This window comes from Zeus faber, assembly GCF_960531495.2.
Source record: "Zeus faber genome assembly, chromosome: 2".
Classification (NCBI taxonomy): Eukaryota; Metazoa; Chordata; class Actinopteri; order Zeiformes; family Zeidae; genus Zeus; species Zeus faber.
This window is the reverse complement of record NC_137189.1, coordinates 50565068-50587104: the sequence shown is the minus strand read 5'-3', so window position 1 is coordinate 50587104 and position 22037 is coordinate 50565068. Positions and strand designations below refer to the sequence as shown.

Here is a 22037-nt window from a genome sequence, read left to right as displayed (position 1 = left end):
CACACACACACACACACACACACACACACACACACACACACACAGTACTACAGTGACTCACTGAATTAAAAGGCCAAAAAAGGAAAGGTCACTTTGCTCCGGAGGTTTGACTCACAGAGTGGAACTCAAAGGGGCCGTCAGTGCAAAAAGCAACATTAAAGTCAGAAAACTCATTCTGCTGTCATCACACCGTCCTCACCCCATCACCCCTTCCCTCCCTTTCTCCCCCAGGATCAGTCACGCACACGGGTTCCTCCCTCTCCGACACTCACTGAGGCTCAGTGACTAAACCACAGTGTTTTCGTGGTGTTGACGAAGTGACATCCAGTTAGTACAGTAACAGTACATGTCCCACACGGTTCTTTCCATTTAAAGATTTTTTATTTAGGTATCAGTATTTGAGCTGGCACTGAAAGTTATAATGTACTGTATATACACAGCATATATTTGTGAAAGTATCCTTGGGTTGCTTGAAAGGCAGTAATAAATTAAAATTATTATTAATATTATTATTATTTTTTTATTATTATTACAGTAATAAGTTCTCCCAGGTAAGGCGTCCCTGAGTGACAGCTGCGTGCACACAGTCCTGTCTGCAGAAATGCATTACAGTCAACGTGCTGAAAGCACTTTAAACATGACTGCACTTTGTAGTAAAATGACTCTGTTGGCAGGAAACAGTGGAAAAACCATTTAGGCTTCTCCTGGCAGAGCAGGACAAACGCCATTATTTATTGTTATGCATATAAAAGAATTAAATAAAACCCTGCAGCTCCTCTGCTGTTCCAGTTTGCCGTGGAGGAAGAGAACACTTTAGCCTCTTGACTCGGGCTAAACAAGCGATAGGAAGCAGTATCGGAGCCACGCCCGTCTGGTGGCTCCGCCCCTCCGTGCTGCTGTGGGGGTTCTGCTGCAGGGTGTTTGCAGGGCCGTCAAACCCAGTTCAGGTTGGTTTAGATCGGTCAAAATGCCACTTCACGCAGGCTGCATGGCTTTGTGTTAAGCTGTGATTGGAGGTCAGAACACATGACCAACGCAGCCACTGAGATGGTTTTTGGGGATGACAGAGTCAAGCAAATTAAATTACAGTTTTTTCCCCCCAAACCTGCTCTCTCGTCTCCAGTGGAATTACAAAGTGTTTGAGTTCACGTATTTCTTTCCATTTTTTGACTCACAACTAAACAGCAATGGTTCAGCTGTCTATACACACCAAATTAGCCCAATAACAAAAATATTTATTTCAATTTGTAAAAAAAAAAAAAATATATATATATATATATATATATATATATATATATATATATATATTATGAGATTAGGGCCCACATCAGCAAAATAAATAAATAAATAAAGACGTCTCAAATTAAAGATGATTTTTTTTAAGTAGTCCAATGACTTCACTCATAGCTACTCATATCGATAATAACTGGATGTGAATATTTCAATGAATTTATTATTTCTTTCTTTTCCCCAAATCATCCGATTGATGCTCCCTGTTACCTTCGGTTTAGAGATGCATTTCATTCCCTTTTTTTTTTTTTTTTGCACTGTTCTGTTCTCTGTTGCTATAACACCTGAGTTTTCCTCTAGGGCATTAAAAAAGTATTAAGTAAGTCTTAAGACTAATCTTAGCCTTGTACATGGTAAATCCTAGTATGTGATGAACACTGGTACAATTACCTGCTGGGTGATTACGCTTTAATTACTATACAATACATTTCCCTTTATAATATCCAGAAATCAATGTGTTATTAAACTGTATTTCAAACAGATAACACAGGCCGCTGCCGGCACCTCACCTTGCGTGTATGCGGCGTCGTCGGACCCCGTGCTGAGTCTCCGCAGCTCGCTCGGCCTCTCACGGTGTGACGGGGGGTCGGCCAGCGGCGGCGGATCGGGCTCGAAGTGGTGGTCTGCAGGGAGGCCGAGCAGGTTCCCGGGCTCGAACGTGGGGGACACGACGCCGGAGGAGACGGCGGGCGGCTTGTTGGGCGACACGGTGATTTTGAAAGTGTACTTTGTGTTGGGCTGCGTCACCACCACGCGGGGGGAGGAGGCGGGGCCCGCAGTGCAACCCACAACGCCGCCCGCCCCGCCGCGGGACTTGGGCGGGTGATGGTGGATGTACGCGGGGCCCATGCTCACTTGGCCCCCCATGGTGCGGGCCCCCGACGGCCCCTGCAATGGGGGGTTGGCCGAGATGTAGACGGTCGGGGGGTTTCGGCCCCCGCCGCTCCCGTCGTCCGCAGAGATGTAGAACTTGGGCTGCGAGCGGGAGCAGGCAACGCCCCCTTCCTCGGAGCAGGCGGGGGCCGCGGCAGGGGGACTAGCGGAGATGTAAACGGTGGGCTGGCTGCGGCTCAGCCCCGGCCCACCGATGGAGAGAGGGGTGGTGCAGCCGGTGGAGGAGGTGGTAGAGGAGGGGCAGGAGGAGGAGGGGCAGGGAGTGGAGGTGGAGGAGCAAGAGGAGGAGCGGGGGCCGCCACTGGTCCGCAGCACAGCGGCCCCGGATCCACTCCGCTGGGGGGATTCCAACTTGATCTCGATCTGGTTCTTGCGGGGGCCGGTGGAGATGTTCTGGATGTTGTACTGGCTGTAGTTGGAGGAGGTGGAGGAGGAAGAGGAGGAAGAGGAGGAAGAAGCCTGGCCCCCACCAGGGGGCCCCTGCAGGGCGGAGGGTGCCTGAGGATGGGTGGGGGAGCTGATGGGCATGTAGACATGGGAGGTCTGGTGGCCCTGCGAGGTATGTGTGGAGGGCGGGGAGGTCCAGGACCCCGAGAGGGAGGACGGATGGGAGATCTGGTAGATCTGCTGCAGTGGTTGCGAGGTGGGGCTATACTGTGCACGGCCCCCCGGCATGGGGCCCTGCCGGACCCCACCCGATTGGCTGATATAAGGCCGGATGTAGATGGAGTTTGCCTGGGGGCTGCTCAGCCCAGACTGGGGGCCGCCGTGGATGTGCAACGAGGTGGGGGTGCTGCGCCCCGGCTGGATGTTTGGTGCCAGAGTGACGGTGATGGGGTTGAAGCGGGGGGTCTGCGGGGGCCCCGCGGTGGGGCCCTTAGCGCCGAGCGGGTACAGCCCCAGGTGCTGCGGGGGCTGCGGCTTGCGGGTGGGCTCCATCACGCCGAAAACATGGAGGCCGGAGGGGCCGTGGGGGGGTGCTGACTGGGGCTCCGGCTGGAAAAAGTCGGTGTTAGGGGCCTTGGGTCCGGCCTGGAGGGGCCCGTCGCTCAGGCTGTGGGCTAGAGTTCTGCTGCCGTTCATCCTCACACCGTCATGGTGGGACTGCAGGTTCAGCTTGGTCATGTGACTACAGTCATTAGACAGACTGACAGACTCTTCAGTGTAGAGGAAGGACGGACTGAGCTGAGACAGAAACTGGCAACAGGCATCCAAGTTGTTTTTGTTCTGGGGAGAGAGACAAGACATTTTTAAGCACCTCTATCCTCTAGCACCTCTTTACAATAGTCACCTAGATCATAGAGACACCATAAAAATAAGAAGTTGTGTCAACCTCAACAGAGCACAACACCACTCCAAGACCGCAAATAGAGTCCATAGTGTCCATGTAGCCACTCAGTTCTCCATCTTAAAAGTATGAATATAAGTATGAAAGTTGTAATAACTTTACAGGTCCAGAGAGGTGGATCAGAGGTTTTCTTACCTGCAGGACACACTGGGACACGACACCTTCTGGGACCTCAGGGAACTTCTGGCACAGGTCATGCAAAACCTGGATGTCTATCTGGTGTCTTCCCTGGGCCATTCGTGTATCAGCAGGTCAGGATGGCTTCCTCTGGAGGACACGCTGAGGCCTCAGTGGGGGCAGGACCTCATCTTCAACACCTACGAAAAATAACTTTATTAATCCCTGTCAGTAAATTTGTTCTCAGTATTTTACCCATCATTTAGGTGCCCAGGGACTAACTGCAGTTCTGGAGCCAAGGCCTTGCTCAAGGGCATCAGCAGGGTGTGAACCTGATGTGCATGATCTATAGGGTGGAAAGGAAGCCCAAGTAAACATGAGAACATCCAAACATGCTATAAGCTCACTAATTATATGGGATCATGAGCACTCAATTATGAAATGACTAAAATTTAGCAACAATTTTGTCAGTGTTGGCAACCGACAGCTGATGCACTGTTGCCAATTTGTTTCAAACACTTCAAAACTTTTAGTTTCGGAAACTGATCCTTTAAAAGAAATGAAAATAAATAACACCACAACATCAGTCTCCAGCTCATTCACATTCAGCGGTTAAAACGCAGCGTAACCAGCCTGACCAGACTTTTCCTCAACGGTTAAATTAATGAGTGTTCACGTCTGAGCGACCGGTGGTCGGTTCAACTCTACGCCGAAAGCCCTCAAGACGTCTGAGGCTGTCAGCTCCATACTACTGCGGCAGCGTCGGAAAACAACATTTCAGAGAGCTGTGGCAGGCAGGGAGGGCGGGCATGACAGGAACCCTCCTCCACAGAGCTGCCTAATAAGAGGATCGGAGGAGAAGGAAAACCACCTCAAACTGCAGAGGAAACACAGAGCTTTTTGACTGATCTGAACGCTAACAAGCTCATGCTAAGAGGACGGAGCAGAGACGTGCGGCAGTGGAGTTCTGCAGGAAATCTGTACACAAATGTTGGTCAAGTCGTACAAAAGAGCAGTCAAGAATCCGAGCACCACGGCCTTGGCATGCATTTAAACTGAGCCTGTATGCCATTACGCTTGAGAAGGGCAAACAGGCTTTACAACACATCACATTCCAATTATGGTGCACAAGATGAATCATTACTAATACAAGCATGGTACAGAGCAGAAACTAACCATTGTTTACATAATTGTCTAATAATGCCAATTATTAGACGAACCTCTGCAAATATTTAGACCCGTGTTTCCCAACTTTTTTTATGAGGACCCACTTTTCAAAAATGACAATGACAAGTCACAATAGTCCTTATCTTTAAATGGTGAGAGGAGCCAATTGGTTTTACGTTCCTGACCATTTTTGCTGCCATTTCCACATCACCGTATATTACCTTGAACAGGTAAACCAGCCATTTCGAAGAGATACAATGCATTATCACAATTTTGTTTTATGCATGTTATTGAAAACATATACACATGTTAAATACTTTATAAATGAGACCAAATAAATGCATGGAGTAAACAGACTATCTCATTGTTTTTATTTCCTCTCATCAGTAAATCAAACAATGTACACTAGCCTTTCATACTAGATTCAATGTTATAAGTACAATTATCAGAACAATACCAACGTTCAGCACTACCAAGGGACAGTCCAGCTGAAGTCACTTGGTGCGGTCCACACCACCTGTGCTGGAGAGCGATGGACGGAGCAGCAGAGTGCAGGGCGTGGCACCCACACAAACTCTTTAAGGTACTTGTCCCGGCAATGTTGAATAAAAGACTACAGAAGAAATTTTGCAAATTTATTTTGTGACCCAAATAAAATGTGGGTCGCGACACAGTCTTTGGGACAGAATGATTTAGACCATTTAGGGTCCCTAGCAAAATGATCACTAATTCAACTAGATCATCATTTCATTGGCCAGATGTTGGCACTGTTAGAGAATGTAATAATGACATACCACCACTAAAAACATGGGGATTCCTCCCTGAAACATCACTAAGGACCTCCACCAAAAACATGGGCTTTACTCCATGTAACATCACTAAGGACCCCCACCCAAAAGATGGGGTTTCCTCCATGTAACATCAGTAAGGACCCCCACCCAAAACATGGGGTTTCCTCCATGTAACATCAGTAAGGACCCCCACCCAAAACATAGGGCTTCCTCCATGGAGAACCATGCGGACCATTGAGGTCTGACCAGCGATGGACACTTGTAACCGGTGCCGGGCGTGGTTGTACGCTGCCCCCTGCTCCTGGATGGGTCAACAGCAGAGAACTCATCTCACCGGCACCATTTGAAACGTGTGTGTGTGTGTGTGTGTGTGTGTGTGTGTGTGTGTGTGTGTGTGTGTGTGTGTGTGTGTGTGTGTGTGTGTGTGTGTGTTGGTCGCCGTCACTGCATGAGTGCATGTGTTGTGGTGTGTGTGACAAAAAGATTCTTCTTCTAAATCATATTGAACAATCAAAACTTTCTTAGATTGGGGTCCCAGACACCAAATCTGATCAACTGGCTTGTGTGGCCAAATGCACAACAAATAGAGGGTCCTTGGTATGAAAAAGGTAGAGAACCACAGATTTAAATCATGTAAATCCATTCGGCCAACAGGCAGCTGCTCTGAAGCACTTTGAAGACTTGACGCTCATGAGCCCTTCAGCAGTGAGTGGGCATCTATAAATCAATAAAGTTGAGGGATTCAACCCCACAACCTGCCTCTGGGAGAGGCCACTTATCAAGCCAGAATCCTGAACTGTTGGCAGAGGTGAGTAAATGACTAAATAATTATAAACTGTTTGAAATGGCCATTGCCTGATTAATAACCTTGTTATTTGAATGAACTAAAATCAATGTCACACCGATGCTATTGAACTATATATCAGTGCGGGAGTTATTCCTTCATTTTTTCCCCCCACCCTAACCAGAGGTTTAAACCCTTCCTCCAGCGTGAGCCTCCAACGAGCCGTTTAAACCAATGTGACAGTCAGCACAGACCCTGCTCCTTCAGATCTGAAGCTTCGGTCCAAAGGCAACACAGACGCTGAGTGGACAGACATCCTGCTTTTCCTTACTTACAGAGCTCTCTGGACGCCCATCTACACACAACAGATTAAAAAAAAAAAAAGTGAATTTCAGGATCTGAAATGATCCAGAGCTGCCATACAATGGGCTTTAAATCGCCGAATCCCAAGTCCTGATGACGGTGAAGACGAGAGCTCACATAGCAGTCGTGCTGCGCGATGCTGAGGAACTGAGCAATGTGCACTGAAGGTGTAGGAAACTGTGATGGTGAATAAACAAGCAATATATTACACCCTGCTGTGGGTAGGGTGTGATAGGATGGTAAAAATCATGTTTTTAACCCACAGGTGCTTTCCAAGAAAGAATCTTTTTAAAACAGAAACTTTTATTTCCCTAACAAGTTCTGTGTGATTCTCCTTTTTTTCAAGTATTTGTATTTGGTATGATTTGTTTTTGTTTGTTTAAGTACCTGTTTATGTGTTAGTGTGTTTCCCCTTCTCGTGTTTGACAGGCATGTTTAATGTGTTTTCCAACTGACAAAACATCCATAAAATAAAAGTTAACTCTCTTGAATTGGAATGGGCTCTGAAACAGACAGTCAATGCTCTCTTTTGTCTTTTGCAATAAAAGGAAACGGAAAAGTTTTGCAATCATCATGCCACCAGACAGTGGAATTCATTGTGTGTGTGTGAGCCTCTAAATGCGAACCAGAGGAAAACAGTTTGCCGTATCTCAGATTTCATGTTTAGAACAAACTTCACCGCCCACAGTGAGGACTTTCGAAAGCTTCCAGAAGATGAAGAAAACACGTTCTGTAGGAAGGTGAACCTTCTCAGTTATCAACAGGCATACAGCAGCCAGAGCCCAGCGATACAGAACAACTGCTTATCACAGGGATGATTGGGAAAGGCATGCAGTCCCATGTTGAAGAAGCAGAGTTTTATAACAAGCTCAAAGTGTATTTTCAATTAAAGTCCCATAAATAATTGGACCCTTAATATGTTAGGTAAAACCTTTTAATTTCTTGAGACCATTGGTTCTCAACGTGGGGTAGGGGTTTCACTGACTAGTCGACTACTACAACCACTAGTCGGCGCTGTTGGTAGCAGTCGACGAGTCGTGGACAACATTTTTTTTGTCAATGGCACCAAATTTACATAATTCTTGTATTAGTAAAACAATTAATCTAAATATGTTTTTACATGCATATCTCAATCGAGCTATGGTCTCCTAATTAACATAATTTACACAATTGCCAATATATTTGGGGTTCCGGTGTAGCCAGCGGATATCCGGGCCATGTCTTCCTCTTCTGTGCGTCAGTCAATGTTTACAGTGCGATTGGCGACTTGAGACGCAAGAATGGAGTTGGAGTTGAGAGACCACTTCTAAGACCGGATTGTTTCACAAGTAGAAAGCAGTAAATTAACAAAAAAAAAAAGCAAATAAAAAGCTAAATCGTCGTCGGACCGATGGGTTCCGAGATTGCCTAGAACTCCTCTCTCTGTGTCTTTCTTACATAATAGGTAATAGACCACTATTATGAAAAAAATGGCAACTAGTAGAAATCAGTAGTCGTGAAACGTGGGGTCCAGGGACCCCCGGGTGTCCTTCAAGAGGTTCCCAGAAAAATTTGTTGTAGTTTCATGTCACCATTAATTCATTAAAAAGACGTTAGAGAATGTACAATAATAACTGTTGGATCCTAGTTTCAGTGTTATCTCCACAACTAGAGCAGATCCTATGTTATAATAAAGATCTACTCAGATTGCATCCACTAAATCTTATCAAACAGGGTCCTGGGCTTGAAGGTGGAGGTACACAAGGAAAGAAGTGACGCAGTGACGTGGGTTCTTGCGGTGTTCTCAGCGCAAGCCCCAGAGGCCAACGTTGTCTTTTGTCTTTCTCTCGTTCTGAGACCTCCCCTCTGATTGGTCCAAATGCCGTTGTGTCACGGCAGGGGACGGAGTTCAATCTCCTCCTATTCCTGGGGGATGGTAGCTCAGGAGGTAGAGCTGGTCGTCTAGTAATCTAACGGTTGCTGGTATTCCCGGCTCCTCCTGCTAGCATGCTGTAGTGTCCTTGAGCAATACACTTAAGCCCTAATAGCTCCTGATGGCTGCGTCCGTCGGTGTTTGAATAATTGTAAGTCGCTTTGGATAAAAGCGTCTGATCAATGTAATATTCCTGGGTCAACAAGCTTGTTTTTTTTCCCCAGAGTTGCAACATTCAGAGCATGTTTTATGGATACCATTTTTCCTCAAAAATAAACCGGTACTCAAATAAGAAACGGTAAACAAGGCCGAATCTGAGTCAGTATATGTGGTTTCTTTCACCTTCAACGCTGTACAGCTGAACCCTGTTCCCGTTTTCCTTTTTTTTTTTTTAAGATCTATTTTTTCCTTAGTTTCGACTTGTATGATACGAACATTTTAAACGCAGGGAGGTTCGTGAGAGGATCAGGACAGTGGATTGTGTAGTAGAGAGAGAGGGATCTCTGGTCCACCGTGCGTCCCATGCCCTCCAACAAAACAAATAATCCAAGTTTATTTTAGATGTACGGCAGTTGAGGGGAAATAAAAGCCCTGGTCACGTTTTTGAGGAAATATGGGTGCTGTCAATAAATGACATTGAGTTTGATTTCACTGTTTTGTTGTTGATATACAATATCAAATTCAGGGCTTTGATATGAAAAATACATTTAGAATCACTGCTTAAAACTACAAAACAATGTCTTCATATGGTGAAGTTTAGAGCTATATGTTACACACACCCCGTCGTGAAATATTGTAAGTCGCATCTTCTCATAGATGTCATATCCCTACATCATTTAGATAAGAAAATTGCTTACCACAAAGTGAAAACGTAGTCATTTAATCACAGCAGGGTTACCACTGAGAGACAGTAAACAATAATACCAAATTATCAGGCAGTCCAATGTCGACCCTGCAGTTTCAGACATTGTAGTCAAATCTAGCAGAGTTGTGTACAAAACAGCAGTGCAGGCTCAACTCAGGGCTGCAGAGACCATTTGGGGAAGAGGAAATTCAACACTTACAGGTGAACAGTGTGGCTAGATTGTTTACAGGTTTTGAGCACTGAAACAGTCCACAGAGTACCAGGTGATAATTCAACATCATCATTGCTGTCACAATTGGAAACTACCTGTGACATCCTCCCCACGTCAAGAGGACCTTCAATCCTTTTACCGTCCTTTCAAGCATTGACTGTGGAAAGTGATGGAATCTTTCATTGTCCATCAAAACTTCATTACATTAAGACGTCGTCATACTGTGATGTGCACAGTTACATCCTAAACTGTGAGGTCTGAAATATTGACGATTTTGCACAGTTACTCACAGATGTGTAGAAGAACTCATAAATTTTTTTTTTTTTTTTAAATATAAAAAAAATACACTAACATTTGTTTACTGGGTGAAGTAACGTTTCAGTCAAAAATATCAATGTTGCGGAAAATTCCCTATGATTATCATTCCAATAAATTGGTCAATCTGGTGCAGTTGTAGGTCCACGCCTCCTTGCTGTACATAATTACACCCAAGAGAGGTGCTCCAGTTTTGGCAGGTATCCACAGACCCCCAGGTACACCCAGGCCTGCCAGTGTTGGATAGTGGCCCTGCAAGAGCAGATTAGGCCTGGCCGGCCCCTGGGAATACAGGGGTTGTGCGGTCCCTGGGTCCCGGCGCTGTGGTGCCGGCAGAGATACGGACAAAGCTCCCATTGCTGAGGCTGTTATTGGCCAAGCGAAAGCATTGACCCAAAGCCACAAAGTCACTGCTAGAAGGAACAGGCCCGCCGCGCTCAGTCAATGGACTCATTCACCCTGCCGCCATGAAGGCACAAACGTCCAAATCAATTAAGTCCAAAACAAAATGTGGATTAATTATCAAAGTTGGCTGAGAGGAGGAAAGATCAGCCCCAACACCTGAATGTGGGCTGGTATCATAGCACGTACGTATCGAGTTTCTACAAACAAGGTGATCCATATTAAATCATGTAAGAACGAGATGCTTTGGGTGTGAACGTTTTGAGTCCATACGGACGACATGTTAATTTGCCACTAGAAAAGTTGACTTTACTCAAGTACCACAGTTATTTTTGACTCTTTTAATCGACGTTCTGATTCCTAAATCAACATTTACTTTGCATGTGTTTACATATGAGGAATAAAAGTTGGACTTTATTACATGACTTTGGCTAAGTGGCTGCTCCTTAGTTTCTATAATGTGTTGGGCTTAATACTTGGAAGGACTGATGGCCTTGACATATGATGTGCGTTGCAGCGTGACTCATGATGTGTGCATTTTCTTTGGAAGAATGATTCAATTGTTTTTCATGTTCTGGTGCTACAAATGTATAACATAAAGTGCACTACATTTTTATATTGAACCATCATCATACTTAATAAATCATAATAATTGCACGCTGTCATACATCCAGAATCGGCACTTTAGACTTGTGACAGAACCAAAACCTCATCTCTGCTCCCCCACTGTTGTTTCTTGGCAAGTTACAATCACTCACCACAACAGGAAGCTTTACAATCTGGACCTCCTGACGGAGAAACCCCTTCCAGAGCTTTAAGTTCCGTTGTTGTGGGGCCTGGCCCGAAGAGGAGGCGCAGGAGTATTGCAAGGGGGCACAGGAGACTAACTAAGGGTAAATCATGTAGAACTTCGTCGGATCAGAGCTGTCACAGTTATTACAGGGCTCCAGACGGCGACCGTTTAGTCACATTTTGCAACCCTTTTTGGACACAGTGTGACTACATTTTAGTCGAAATGTGAGAATGCGAGAATGAGTGTGTGAGTGAGATGGAGAACGGAGACTCTCGCAGCCTTTCCCATACATTGATTTATTTGTGGCCGAACATCATCATGGACGCCATTTTCTTTTTTTACTATTTAAAATGAGTAAAATCTTGTTTCATTGTAGAGCTGTGCACAGCCCCTCTCTCTCTCTCTCTCTCTCTCTCTCTCTCTCTCTCTCTCTCTCTCTCTCTCTCTCTCTCTCCGACCTGTGCTTCCAGTCTGTTTTTAACGTGTAGGACTCTGTTAGTGAACCAAGTGTGTTTGTTGTATTGTCTGTAACTGTGAACTAGAGAAAATGTTAAAATAAAGATGCTTTAAAAATCAAATCTCTCTCTCTCTCTCTCTCTCTCTCTCTCTCTCTCTCTCTCTCTCTCTCTCTCTCTCTCTCTCTCTCTCTCTCTCTCTCTCTCTCTCTCTCTCTCTCTCTCTCTCTCTCTCTCTCTCTCTCTCTCTCTCTCTCTCTCTCTCTCTCTCTCTCTCTCTCTCTCTCTCTCTCTCAAAACCCAGTAGCACTAACGCACTGGATCCGATATGATTGGTATCTACCGGACAGAATCGCAACACAGATTTCGGTGCCATGCCCGAATTGCCGATTTAAATATCCACCCTCCGGTGCTCCGAAACTGCACCTTCACTAAACATTATCGTTTTGAGCGCGCCGCTAGTAATCCTCCGTATTCGTCTGCATCACACGCCACCGCTTTCCACTCCTGAGCAACTTTTGGTCGAGAGCCAAACAGCAGCGGCGCTCCTCAATGTCACATTATGGTGGCTTAGCCAATCAGATAAAAGAGGCGGGTCGTAAAAGTTTTCACTACGATAACGTCCGGTTCACACAAACTGTCGGTTATTTGTTAACATGTAACCCGTGAAAAATATATGAAAAGTAATTAAGCACAAATGGGTTTAGTTCATGAATAAATACATTTAAAATAAACTCTTTGTAGAACATCCTACAGATTGTGCACTCTATGCTGGTCCTCCCAGCGTCCTCCTCTGTGTGTGAAAGCAGATTCTCAGCACAGAACAGGATTCAATGTGATGTCAGAGGGTCCCTGCATGTGGACACAGTGGAGGGCCTGGTTAGAATAAGTCTTCAGGGACCTAGCTTGGAGGAGTTTGATGCCAAGGAGGCTGTGCAGATGTGGTTCAGTCATGGTTAAAGAGCTAGAAGACTCAGCTACAAGACACAGCCTTCAGAGGTGCCCAGCTCTAGTAGCTCTCAGGGGAGTTGTGCTCTAAAGGGAGGGGGAAGAGAGGCACATAAGAGGGAGTTCCTTGTTTATTTGGGTTGTTGTGGTAGTTAATGACAGTGATGTACTGACCACACAACTTATGTTTACATTTCTAATGTATTATTTGGTGTCTATGTTTGACTTAATCTTTTTTTCTGTTAAAGCACTTTTTCACTTTGTCATTTAAAATAGAGCAGCACATAGTTATTTCTGTAAATTGTCTATTTATTACCATAGCATTTATCTGTAATACAGTTAAGATGGAAAAAATATGAATGTGTTGCATTGCATGTCAATTGCAGTTGTGCTCTTAAATTTTGTGCTGGTGCTCCTAAAGTTTCAGTTGGGAGCACCAGTGCTACTAGTGGAAAAAGTTAGTCTGGAGCCCTGTTTTACATAATGGCCTGATTGCAATCATTTAAGCAGATCTTTTCGTAAAATCTGATTAGATTAAGATTCTGAATTCATATATTTCCATCCAAATTTAAGGGGATTCTTAAGACAATGTAAGAAATGTTGCAATGAATAGAAAACACAATTGGCGTGTTTATTTAGTTGAGTTGAGGTTATTTTTATATTTATTATGTTCCAAATTTTTATGTTCCCACCTTCAATGTTAATATGGCTCTCCTTCATAAGGCGGATGTATATTATTAAACTCATCCAGACTCATACTATGATAGTGGCATACAATTAACAAATAAGACTATTCAATTGTTAATTGCAATTCTTTTTAAAACAATTGATCACATTAGACGTTATATATATTGTTTTGATAAAAAGTTCAAGTCAGTTGCATATTGTATTGCTCAACATTAAGACAAAGCTGAATGAAAACTAAAGTGTTCATGTTCTTCATAATGTCACTTTACTAAATGAAGTTCACTACCGATGGTTTTGTCACTTGTTCAGCTGTAACTAACGGCAAAGATTAAAATTTTTAAAAAGGACGACCATGGCGACCCTGGCCGTCAAAGTTGTTCTCCTCACGGAGGGGGGACGCTGCGCAGTGTGGAATGTCAAACTGTTTCTCTCTCGCTCGCTGGTGAAATTTAAACAAATAAAGGCACTAATTGGCAGTTGAGCCTCCTGGCGGGACCCCAGCGATCCACAGCCGGCTGCACACTGTGGCGTCTGTCAGGACCCGAGCTGCGAGCCAAGCAGGTCGCTCACCATTTGCTTCCCTTCAAAACATAGACTTGGAAAATATTTTGCACAATAATTTATGAAAAATAAGTTAATTTTTGGGGTTATCTTTGTGTACTATCCAGACACTGGTTGTTTCGTTCTGTTTTGTTTGTTCCGTAACATAATTTGGTAATTATCATTAAAATGTCATAGTTGATACTTTATTCAGCTGTCATTTTATAACAAACAGTCATTCAATGTATTTATGTTATGCCTGTGCATGAGGTTTTGTTGGTGTCAGCGTCCGCCACAGGAAAGAAGTGAAAGGCAGCTGCAGTGAATTTGCTAAAGCAGCGTAGCGAGTTGGGGTCAGTAAACTGTCGAGATGGATGAACATTCACAAAGAAGAACAAAAAGTATACCCCAAAAATATCCCAAACACGTCAAGTGACGAAGAAAAAATGTACCTGGATGTTGAACAAAAAAACCCCAAAAAAAACAACATTTTGAATGGAACCGTGGGACTTCACCAGAGACAAACGATCTGATGAATTGCCAGTTTAAATCTGATCATTTGAAATGCAGTTTATTTCTTGATTTTAATGTATTTTGTTGTTCAGACCACCCACCGAATAGTGGACTTAAAAGAGTTTTTCTCATCCCTTCACAAAATGTCACAGTGCAGAGCACATGTACGGGCGGCTGCTTATTAGTCCGACGCACAGCGCCCTTCATGAAGCTGGGCCTTGATGAATTACTCTGAGTCTGTAAACAAAGCTTATTTCCCCACTTAAGGGGGACTTAGCGCCATGCGCCTGAAGCAGGGCGCTGCACAAAAGACCTTTTATTAACAGTCAACACAAAATAACAAAATATCTGAAGGCTATTTGTACACAACACCACAAAAAATGCCACTGAAAACAGACAAATGACGGATAGGCTAAACAATTTCAGCACATATTAAAACAAAAGAAGTCCCATCGCGATACGCTGTACGCCAGAATGACTTGGGCCGTGAGTCCACCTCGTACTGAAGCCTGATGGAAACAAATGAACTTCCTTCTTTCGACACGTCGTTCTGAAAGCCGGCCTGGGCGCAGGGCTGCGTGCCTCACCTTGCCCAGGACGAGAGCCGGGGAAAGGCCTCGGCCCTTTTCCAGGACTTCACGGACGAGCCAGGTCTCAACAACAGAGCTTAAAAAGTCAGAACAAAGACGGTCTGCCTCTGAATCAAAGCGATTTCCCACCATGTCAAAGACACGTCGGGTTCACGAAAACCCACGTAGAGTTCCCGTGTCATCAGGTTGGTAAATGCATTCATGGAAACCCAAATAGGATGTCAAAAAAGGTGAACTCCGCCTCCAGGGACTAGAGACTCCTGAGACTGCCAAAGCCAGAGAGCATTAACAGCCGACATCCCAGCATCTAACCTGCTCACCACAAAGACAGCATCAACCTTTTTAGATATTCATTCATCATCCTCAAACCAGGGTGTCTGCAGGTATCAGAGAGGTAAATGTAATACTTTTAGATGGGCTGTAATTGATCATTTGGCAGGTGAATGTGGGAATGAATTGAAGACATTTTAAGATTATTTTAAGGACACTTTGGGGCGACTACTTTTGTTGCTGCTCTCACAGCCAGAGACACACTGCTCTGCTTCTAGCTGCCCACTTTTAAAAACAGGCTGTGTGTAAGCATGTGTGTGTGTGTGCGTGTGTGCGTGCGTGTTTGTACGTGTAGGGGGACAGGAAATCAAAAATTCTTCGGCACCACCGCCTGCAGCTGGCGGCTGATTGGAAGCAGGCGAGGGCACCAGCTCCCCAGGTCGACCAAGCCCTCCCAAGGCATTGTGGGAAACGAGGAGGGTCCACGCACTCCCATGGGGAGTGGATGCCAGCGCCTGCCTCTCACCCGCTGCCTCTCACTAAAGGAGACGTAAATAAATGGAATAGTCTCCGGGACAAATTCAAACTCCGAGTGTTCAGTCCACACGGGTGTTTTTAAATCGCTCCCTCTGACGAATGTGTTTTCTATCTCATCAGAGACATTGCTTGATCTGTGTTTTTATGTATTTTGTGAACTTTTATTTTGCCCGATTTTATTTGAGTTGCACCTTGTAAAAGAGAATGTGCTCTCAATGGGACTTCCTGAAAAAATAAAGGTTACAAAAAAACAAATAAATATAAGTGATGATATGCAGTAAATCCACATGAAAGAATCTGTTTTACAACAAAACATGTTTATGTTTCATGTGACACAAAGTCATAAATGCTGCTACTTCAAATATAATCTCCCTCCGTGCCATCCTCCCTCTCCGGAGCAGACGGTCATCACCGCTGATCTCCTTGTTTTGTCCTGTAAACACCGTAAATAGTGCGTTGAAAAGGTTTCCAGTGAGGTTGTGACTTTCTTTACCGTATAAGGAATTAGCAGGAGGGAAGAGAGGAGGAGGTGGGGAGGGGGGTGAAGGAGGTGAAGGTCTCTCTTCAGGCTGCAGCTTGCTCTCCTGTTTTACTGTGTGTGTGTGTGTGTGTGTGTGTGGTTCTGTGCTTCTACACTTTGTATATTCAGTGCAAAGTGAGGACACAGTGAGGACAGGCAGCGGAATAGGAAGGTGAACCCTCAACCCTGACGCTGTCAACCACGTGCTTTTTGAACCAAGATCAGAGCAGGGGGACAGGGACGGGTGATATATTGTTAAAATATTGATATTGTCAAATGAGACTAGATATTACCTGGGATTTTACTTATATGTTGTCTTTAAGGAGCATTACAGGAAAGTAAAGACATGTTCTGAACTTCATAGACTGTCCTTGATATTTTGTGTGTAAATATCTTATGAAAGTGCCAATAATCATCCCCAAAATATTGATAGAGGAATTTGATTTTGTCAACTAAACATTGCATCTTATAGAGTCTTTTAGATCAAAAAGTTCTGTATGGTTACTAGTATCACCGTCTCTTTGAGTGTGTGTGTGTTCTGTGATTGGTTGACTAGCCCCCCCCCCCCCCCCCAGCCGTCCAGCCATTACATTTTATTATTTTTTACCCTCCTCCCACCTCCACAAGCGCCACATTTCTGTGGCGGACCCGCACTCATCTGGATCACGGGCAGCGTGCGGCCGCTTTGCATTCAGACAGCACCGTGGTCCACGACTCTCCCTAATAAACCAGTGATTAAATAAGACGCTGGATTCATTATATGGATGAATATGTCTAGGATGTAGTGGCACGTGCTCCAGTATCCTGTAGAAACGTAGCAGCGTCACTAAAGTCACTTCAAGAGAAGTCTGTACATTCAAGTCCCATCCTGGCAGCGGCCTTCTTGAAAAATTATAAAATAATTAAAATTCACCAACCATTTTATCAATTTAAAAGTAAGCGTGAGGCAACACAGGCTGAAAGACGAATTACCAAACAATACTTGTAGTTTATGTGCCTTGCTTAATGCCTATGGAGACATAGCCCAATACAAAACTGCAAAAAACTAAAATCCAAAACAAACACGGTGGACAAGAAAGAAAATCAATGTGATCGTCACTCCGTAGCATCGGCGAAAAAGTGAAATTGTTACGTCCCTAATTATCAGTTCATTATCATTACTTTTTCAAAGCCCTGTCCTCCAGCTGACCCCAAAAACAGCTGCTCAGAGTGAATCATTCACGGCAAGGGAACCATCACCAGAACTACACGTCTGGAACCACCCAAGAACAAAACACCACGAAATCATTCACTCACAAGGAGGACAGCAGCAGCGCTTGTGAACCCAGAAGACAACAAATCACAGCATCACTGAAGACAAATGACTTGGAACAAAGATCTGAATGTCACCGTATCAAAAGATCCCACTTGATTTTAAAATACAAACTGCAGTATGAGTAGTTGATGCAATACATGAGGCTTCAGGAGACCCGAGAGCACCGAGTGAGGGGGGAGGAGTCCAGATGAGAGATGGGGCGACGCGAGTGCAAAGAGCAGGAGCCAGAAACACAACACACCTATTTGACTTTTCTTCTCTAGGTTTTTAATATATTTCTTATTTAAATTTTGCTTTGATTTATTTTTTATTTTTTTTACAGTGATCGAGAATGAACACACTTCTCGCGTGTGTTTCCGTGACAATACCTAGTTTGGAGCCGACAGGCCGGTCGGGGATTCCTCCTGGTTAAAGATGTTGTGGTGTGTGAAACCCTGTCACCGATCAGTCACGTAGTGTGAAAACCACCAAGCTGTAAGATTCCCCGTCACAAGACAGAGAGTTGTGTAGTGTGAACAGTACAACCATCTGACCACTTTGAAGGTCGTGTCGCGTGCCCATGGCATTATTGCGAAGCAACAACAGAACATGTGTACTTCCTCAGTGGATCGCGATGGGGGATAACAAACTGTTCCCAATGTTCAAGAGCTGATAGTTCACAGTAAAAGGCTTGAAAAACGTTTGAATGATAAATAGTGAGGCTGACCCGACCGCCCCGAGGCTGAGTCTGCATGCAGACTCATGTGTGATTCACACCTGATTCATACCTCCTATGCAGGTCAGCAGATCAGATGACAAGAAAGATGCATGTAGAGCTGCATTGTGCACATGAATGTTTTAACACATTACAGACAGGAAAAAACAGTTTGCAGCCCAATCTGGTCTATATTTAGGGAATTACTGAGGAACGTATTTTTGGGGAGGAGGAGGAGGAGGATCTTTATTACTTACAAACTGCAAAATACTGTGAATCACAGTGATTAGTTGGGAGAGGACAATGGTGATAAACCTGAGAATTGTGATTAGTTGTTTACCAGCACTGTATTCAATACACAAAGAAACTATTTTGAATTCATATTTAATTTAGAGCTGCACAATATTGGGAAAACTTACATTGCAATACTTTATTTTCTGCAACATATATTGTGATGTGGAAAAAAAGGCATTTTCACCAGATGACTTGAATAGCTCTATTTGGAAAGAATGAATCTTTCTAGAATGATTGGGGTGATTTTGTAGAGGAGTGCATCTCCATAGAAAACATAAAAAATGATATCTTTATTCTTGGCACATTTAGGCCATAATCAGTAAACTGTCAACTGTGACAGGAAGGTTTCTTTTACTCTTCATTTATAAAAATAAATATTACTCTTTCTCATAAGGAATGATCAACAAAAACAATTACAAACCAAAACTATTTAAATAAATAATGGAAAAATATTAGTAAAGAATATGTTAAAATTTAGTGAAGCTTAGCCAGACTTTCAAGCATTTTCTACGATCAGCCACCCAACCCTACCAAGAACCCTCAAATCGGAGTAAATGATGTTATATCAGACGGACTTCTCTTGTAGATTAGTCATGGAAAATGAGAACCGTGGGAGTTTTCCATTTGTATTAAGCAGCAAAAAAGTTGGAGCATAACGTGTTTGAGTTAATTTGCTGTACTTGACAATGCACTTCCTGCGACGTGACTGCTGCGTATGCGTACATCGTGATGACGCTGCTGAAACGAGACATCGTGCAGCCCTAATTTAAGTCATTATTGACAGTGAGGAAGGCCGGAGTTCTCCATCTACTTCATGCTTCACGCTGCTACACGTGCCAACACTTAGTGCAAACAGTGTTTTCTTGTTGTGAGCTTATGAACAGTGTAAGAGCGGATGCCCCGCACGCTCCTAGCAACAAGTGGGCGGGGCATTCGCCAATCATGAGCAATAAAGGTTTCAAAAAGGCATTCGGACAGAGACATTTCACTTCACTGGAGCACAGAATTACAGATTTTGCCAGGGAATAATCTGTAGCTCCCTGATTTACTGCCTAGTTTTGTTATTTAGTCTAAATGTAACTTTGTATGCTAATAAAACCATCCAGGAGAGTTGGGCTTGACACTGACTACATTTAAAGGTTCTTAATCTGTGTTCTCAGTTTAACGTTCCAACCAGTTGAAAGGAGACTAATGGTATTTATATTAGTGAATATTAGTGTATTTTTTTGATGAACATGAATATCACAGTGAAACTCACTAATGCAAGTGTGGAATAGCAGTAGTGAGGTATAGCAGGTAGGTAAATGTAAGTTTAAAAAAAAAAAAAAACAGAGTTAAAGGGAGTAAGGTCCTTGTTTTTTATTTTGACCTCCTCGGATCGTCAGCAACATCCTTACACCTCTACCGTTAACTTATTGTACATTTCGAGGCTCAACACCGCGGTGCTGTCTGAACCAAGACGCCCATATTGTGATATGAGACGCATCATATCCCCAGAGTCTTCCAAATACACAGGGCTGAAAGCGACAGTGGGATCACACACACTGGGAGTGAAAGACTCATCCAAGCCCTGGCAGGCTGCAGCCATGGCAGGGTTGAAAGCCAGCAGAACTGAACGGCCTGTTGCGACACTCTGGTTCTGAAGCGGTTCCAACTGGAACCACAGGTCCGAGGGAGCGACCGCTCAGCAAACCGTTAAAAGGCGTCCTGTTCGAAATAATCTGTCATAAACTCTGCAGCCCCCAACAAACACCGATGCCAGACTGAAATTACAATTAGTGGAGTCGTTTTGAGTTAAACCTTGGGCTTCCTAATGAGGATTTATGAACGTGTGACTACAGAATGCTTTCTAGTGCCTCAGATGCAGAGAGAGAAGAGTTTTTTTTCATGAAGAGACTTTGTGCGAGGCCACCAAAATCCGATTAGACCCGATAAATATTCTCTGAACTGCTCAGCTGTTTGAGTCTAATACATAAAAATAAAAACATTTCATTGCCACAGAGCAGGGTGATCATTTTATGTGACCGGTTACCATCCAGAGGGTGTTTGTATTATGGCTGGGGATGATATGATATGTGTGATATCATATCATATATGTGATATGATACAATATTGTGATATAAGACTTGATATCATCTAGGATTTGGGCTTTTGTAATATGGTGATATAATTAAGAGTAGTCTTTTACAGTACTTTTACAGTAAAGTAATTACATTTTCTGAACTTTGTTGACTGCTCTTGCTGTCCTACTCAATGCCTCAATATCCAGATTACTAACGATTGGTTCTCAAATATTTATTATGCATAAATATCTTACGAAAGCATCAATACCAAGCCAGGCTAGACTTCACTCCCCACGTGCATCAATGAGCCTTGGGCCCCATGACCCTGTGGCCGGTTCAGCGGTCGTCCTTCCTTGGACACTTTTGGTAGTAACCACTGCAGAGCAGGAACAGCCACAAGACCTGTGCTTGTGGAGATGCTCTGACCCAGTCGTCCAGCATCACAATGTGCTCCTTGTCAAAGTGGCTCAGATCCTTACGCTGCTTCAACACGTCAACTTCAACAACTCACTCTTCACCTGCTGCCTCATCTATATATATAAAAAAAAAAATATATATATATATATATATATATATATATATATATATATAAACACTATATATATATATAAAAAACACTATATATATATATATATATATATATATATATATATATATATATATATATATATATATATAACACTATATGTTATATAACACTATATATATAATAATAATATATAACACTATATATATATAACACTATATATATATAATAACAATATATAACACTATATATATATATATACACATATATATAATAATAATAATATATAACACTATAAATCTAATAATATATAACACTATATATCTAATAATAATATATAACACTATACATCTAATACTAATATATAACACTATATATCTAATACTAATATATAACAGTATATATATATAATAATAATATATAACACTATATATCTAATAATAATATATGACACTATATACATATAATAATAATATATAACATTATATATAATAATATATAACACTATATATATTTAAAAGTATATATAAAACAATATTATATCCCACCCTTTGACAGGTGCCATTGGAACCAGATGATCAATGTTATTAATTTCACCTGTCAGTGGTTTTAATGTTATGGCAGATCGGTGTATATAACATTCACTTTAACCAGTAGCTTCTGTGGTAGCGTCTTTATTTAATATACTTGCATGGGACATTTTCAACTGCTTCGTATTTCAGCCACAAGTATGAGTGTGGAAAAAAGGAAACAGACCACAGAGGCTGCTGGTAAAAATGAGTGACTGAATGGGATTCATGGACTTCAACTCAACAGCCTCAACCGACCCTTTT

General features: G+C 43.2%; 1 protein-coding gene across 3 annotated transcripts in view; it reads right to left on the bottom strand.

Annotated features, from left to right (window-relative positions):
* The window catches only part of tab2 (TGF-beta activated kinase 1 (MAP3K7) binding protein 2), a 66456-nt gene that overhangs the window by 12742 nt on the left and 31677 nt on the right, over window positions 1-22037 (bottom strand). For all 3 annotated transcript variants that reach the window (XM_079996822.1, XM_079996823.1, XM_079996824.1), the window contains exons 2-3: window positions 3668-3849; window positions 1800-3411 (exon numbers count right to left, since the gene is read on the bottom strand). In XM_079996822.1, the coding sequence (XP_079852948.1) occupies window positions 1800-3411; window positions 3668-3769 (1714 nt within the window). In that variant the 5' untranslated portion in view covers window positions 3770-3849. The remainder of the gene's footprint in view (window positions 1-1799; window positions 3412-3667; window positions 3850-22037) is intronic.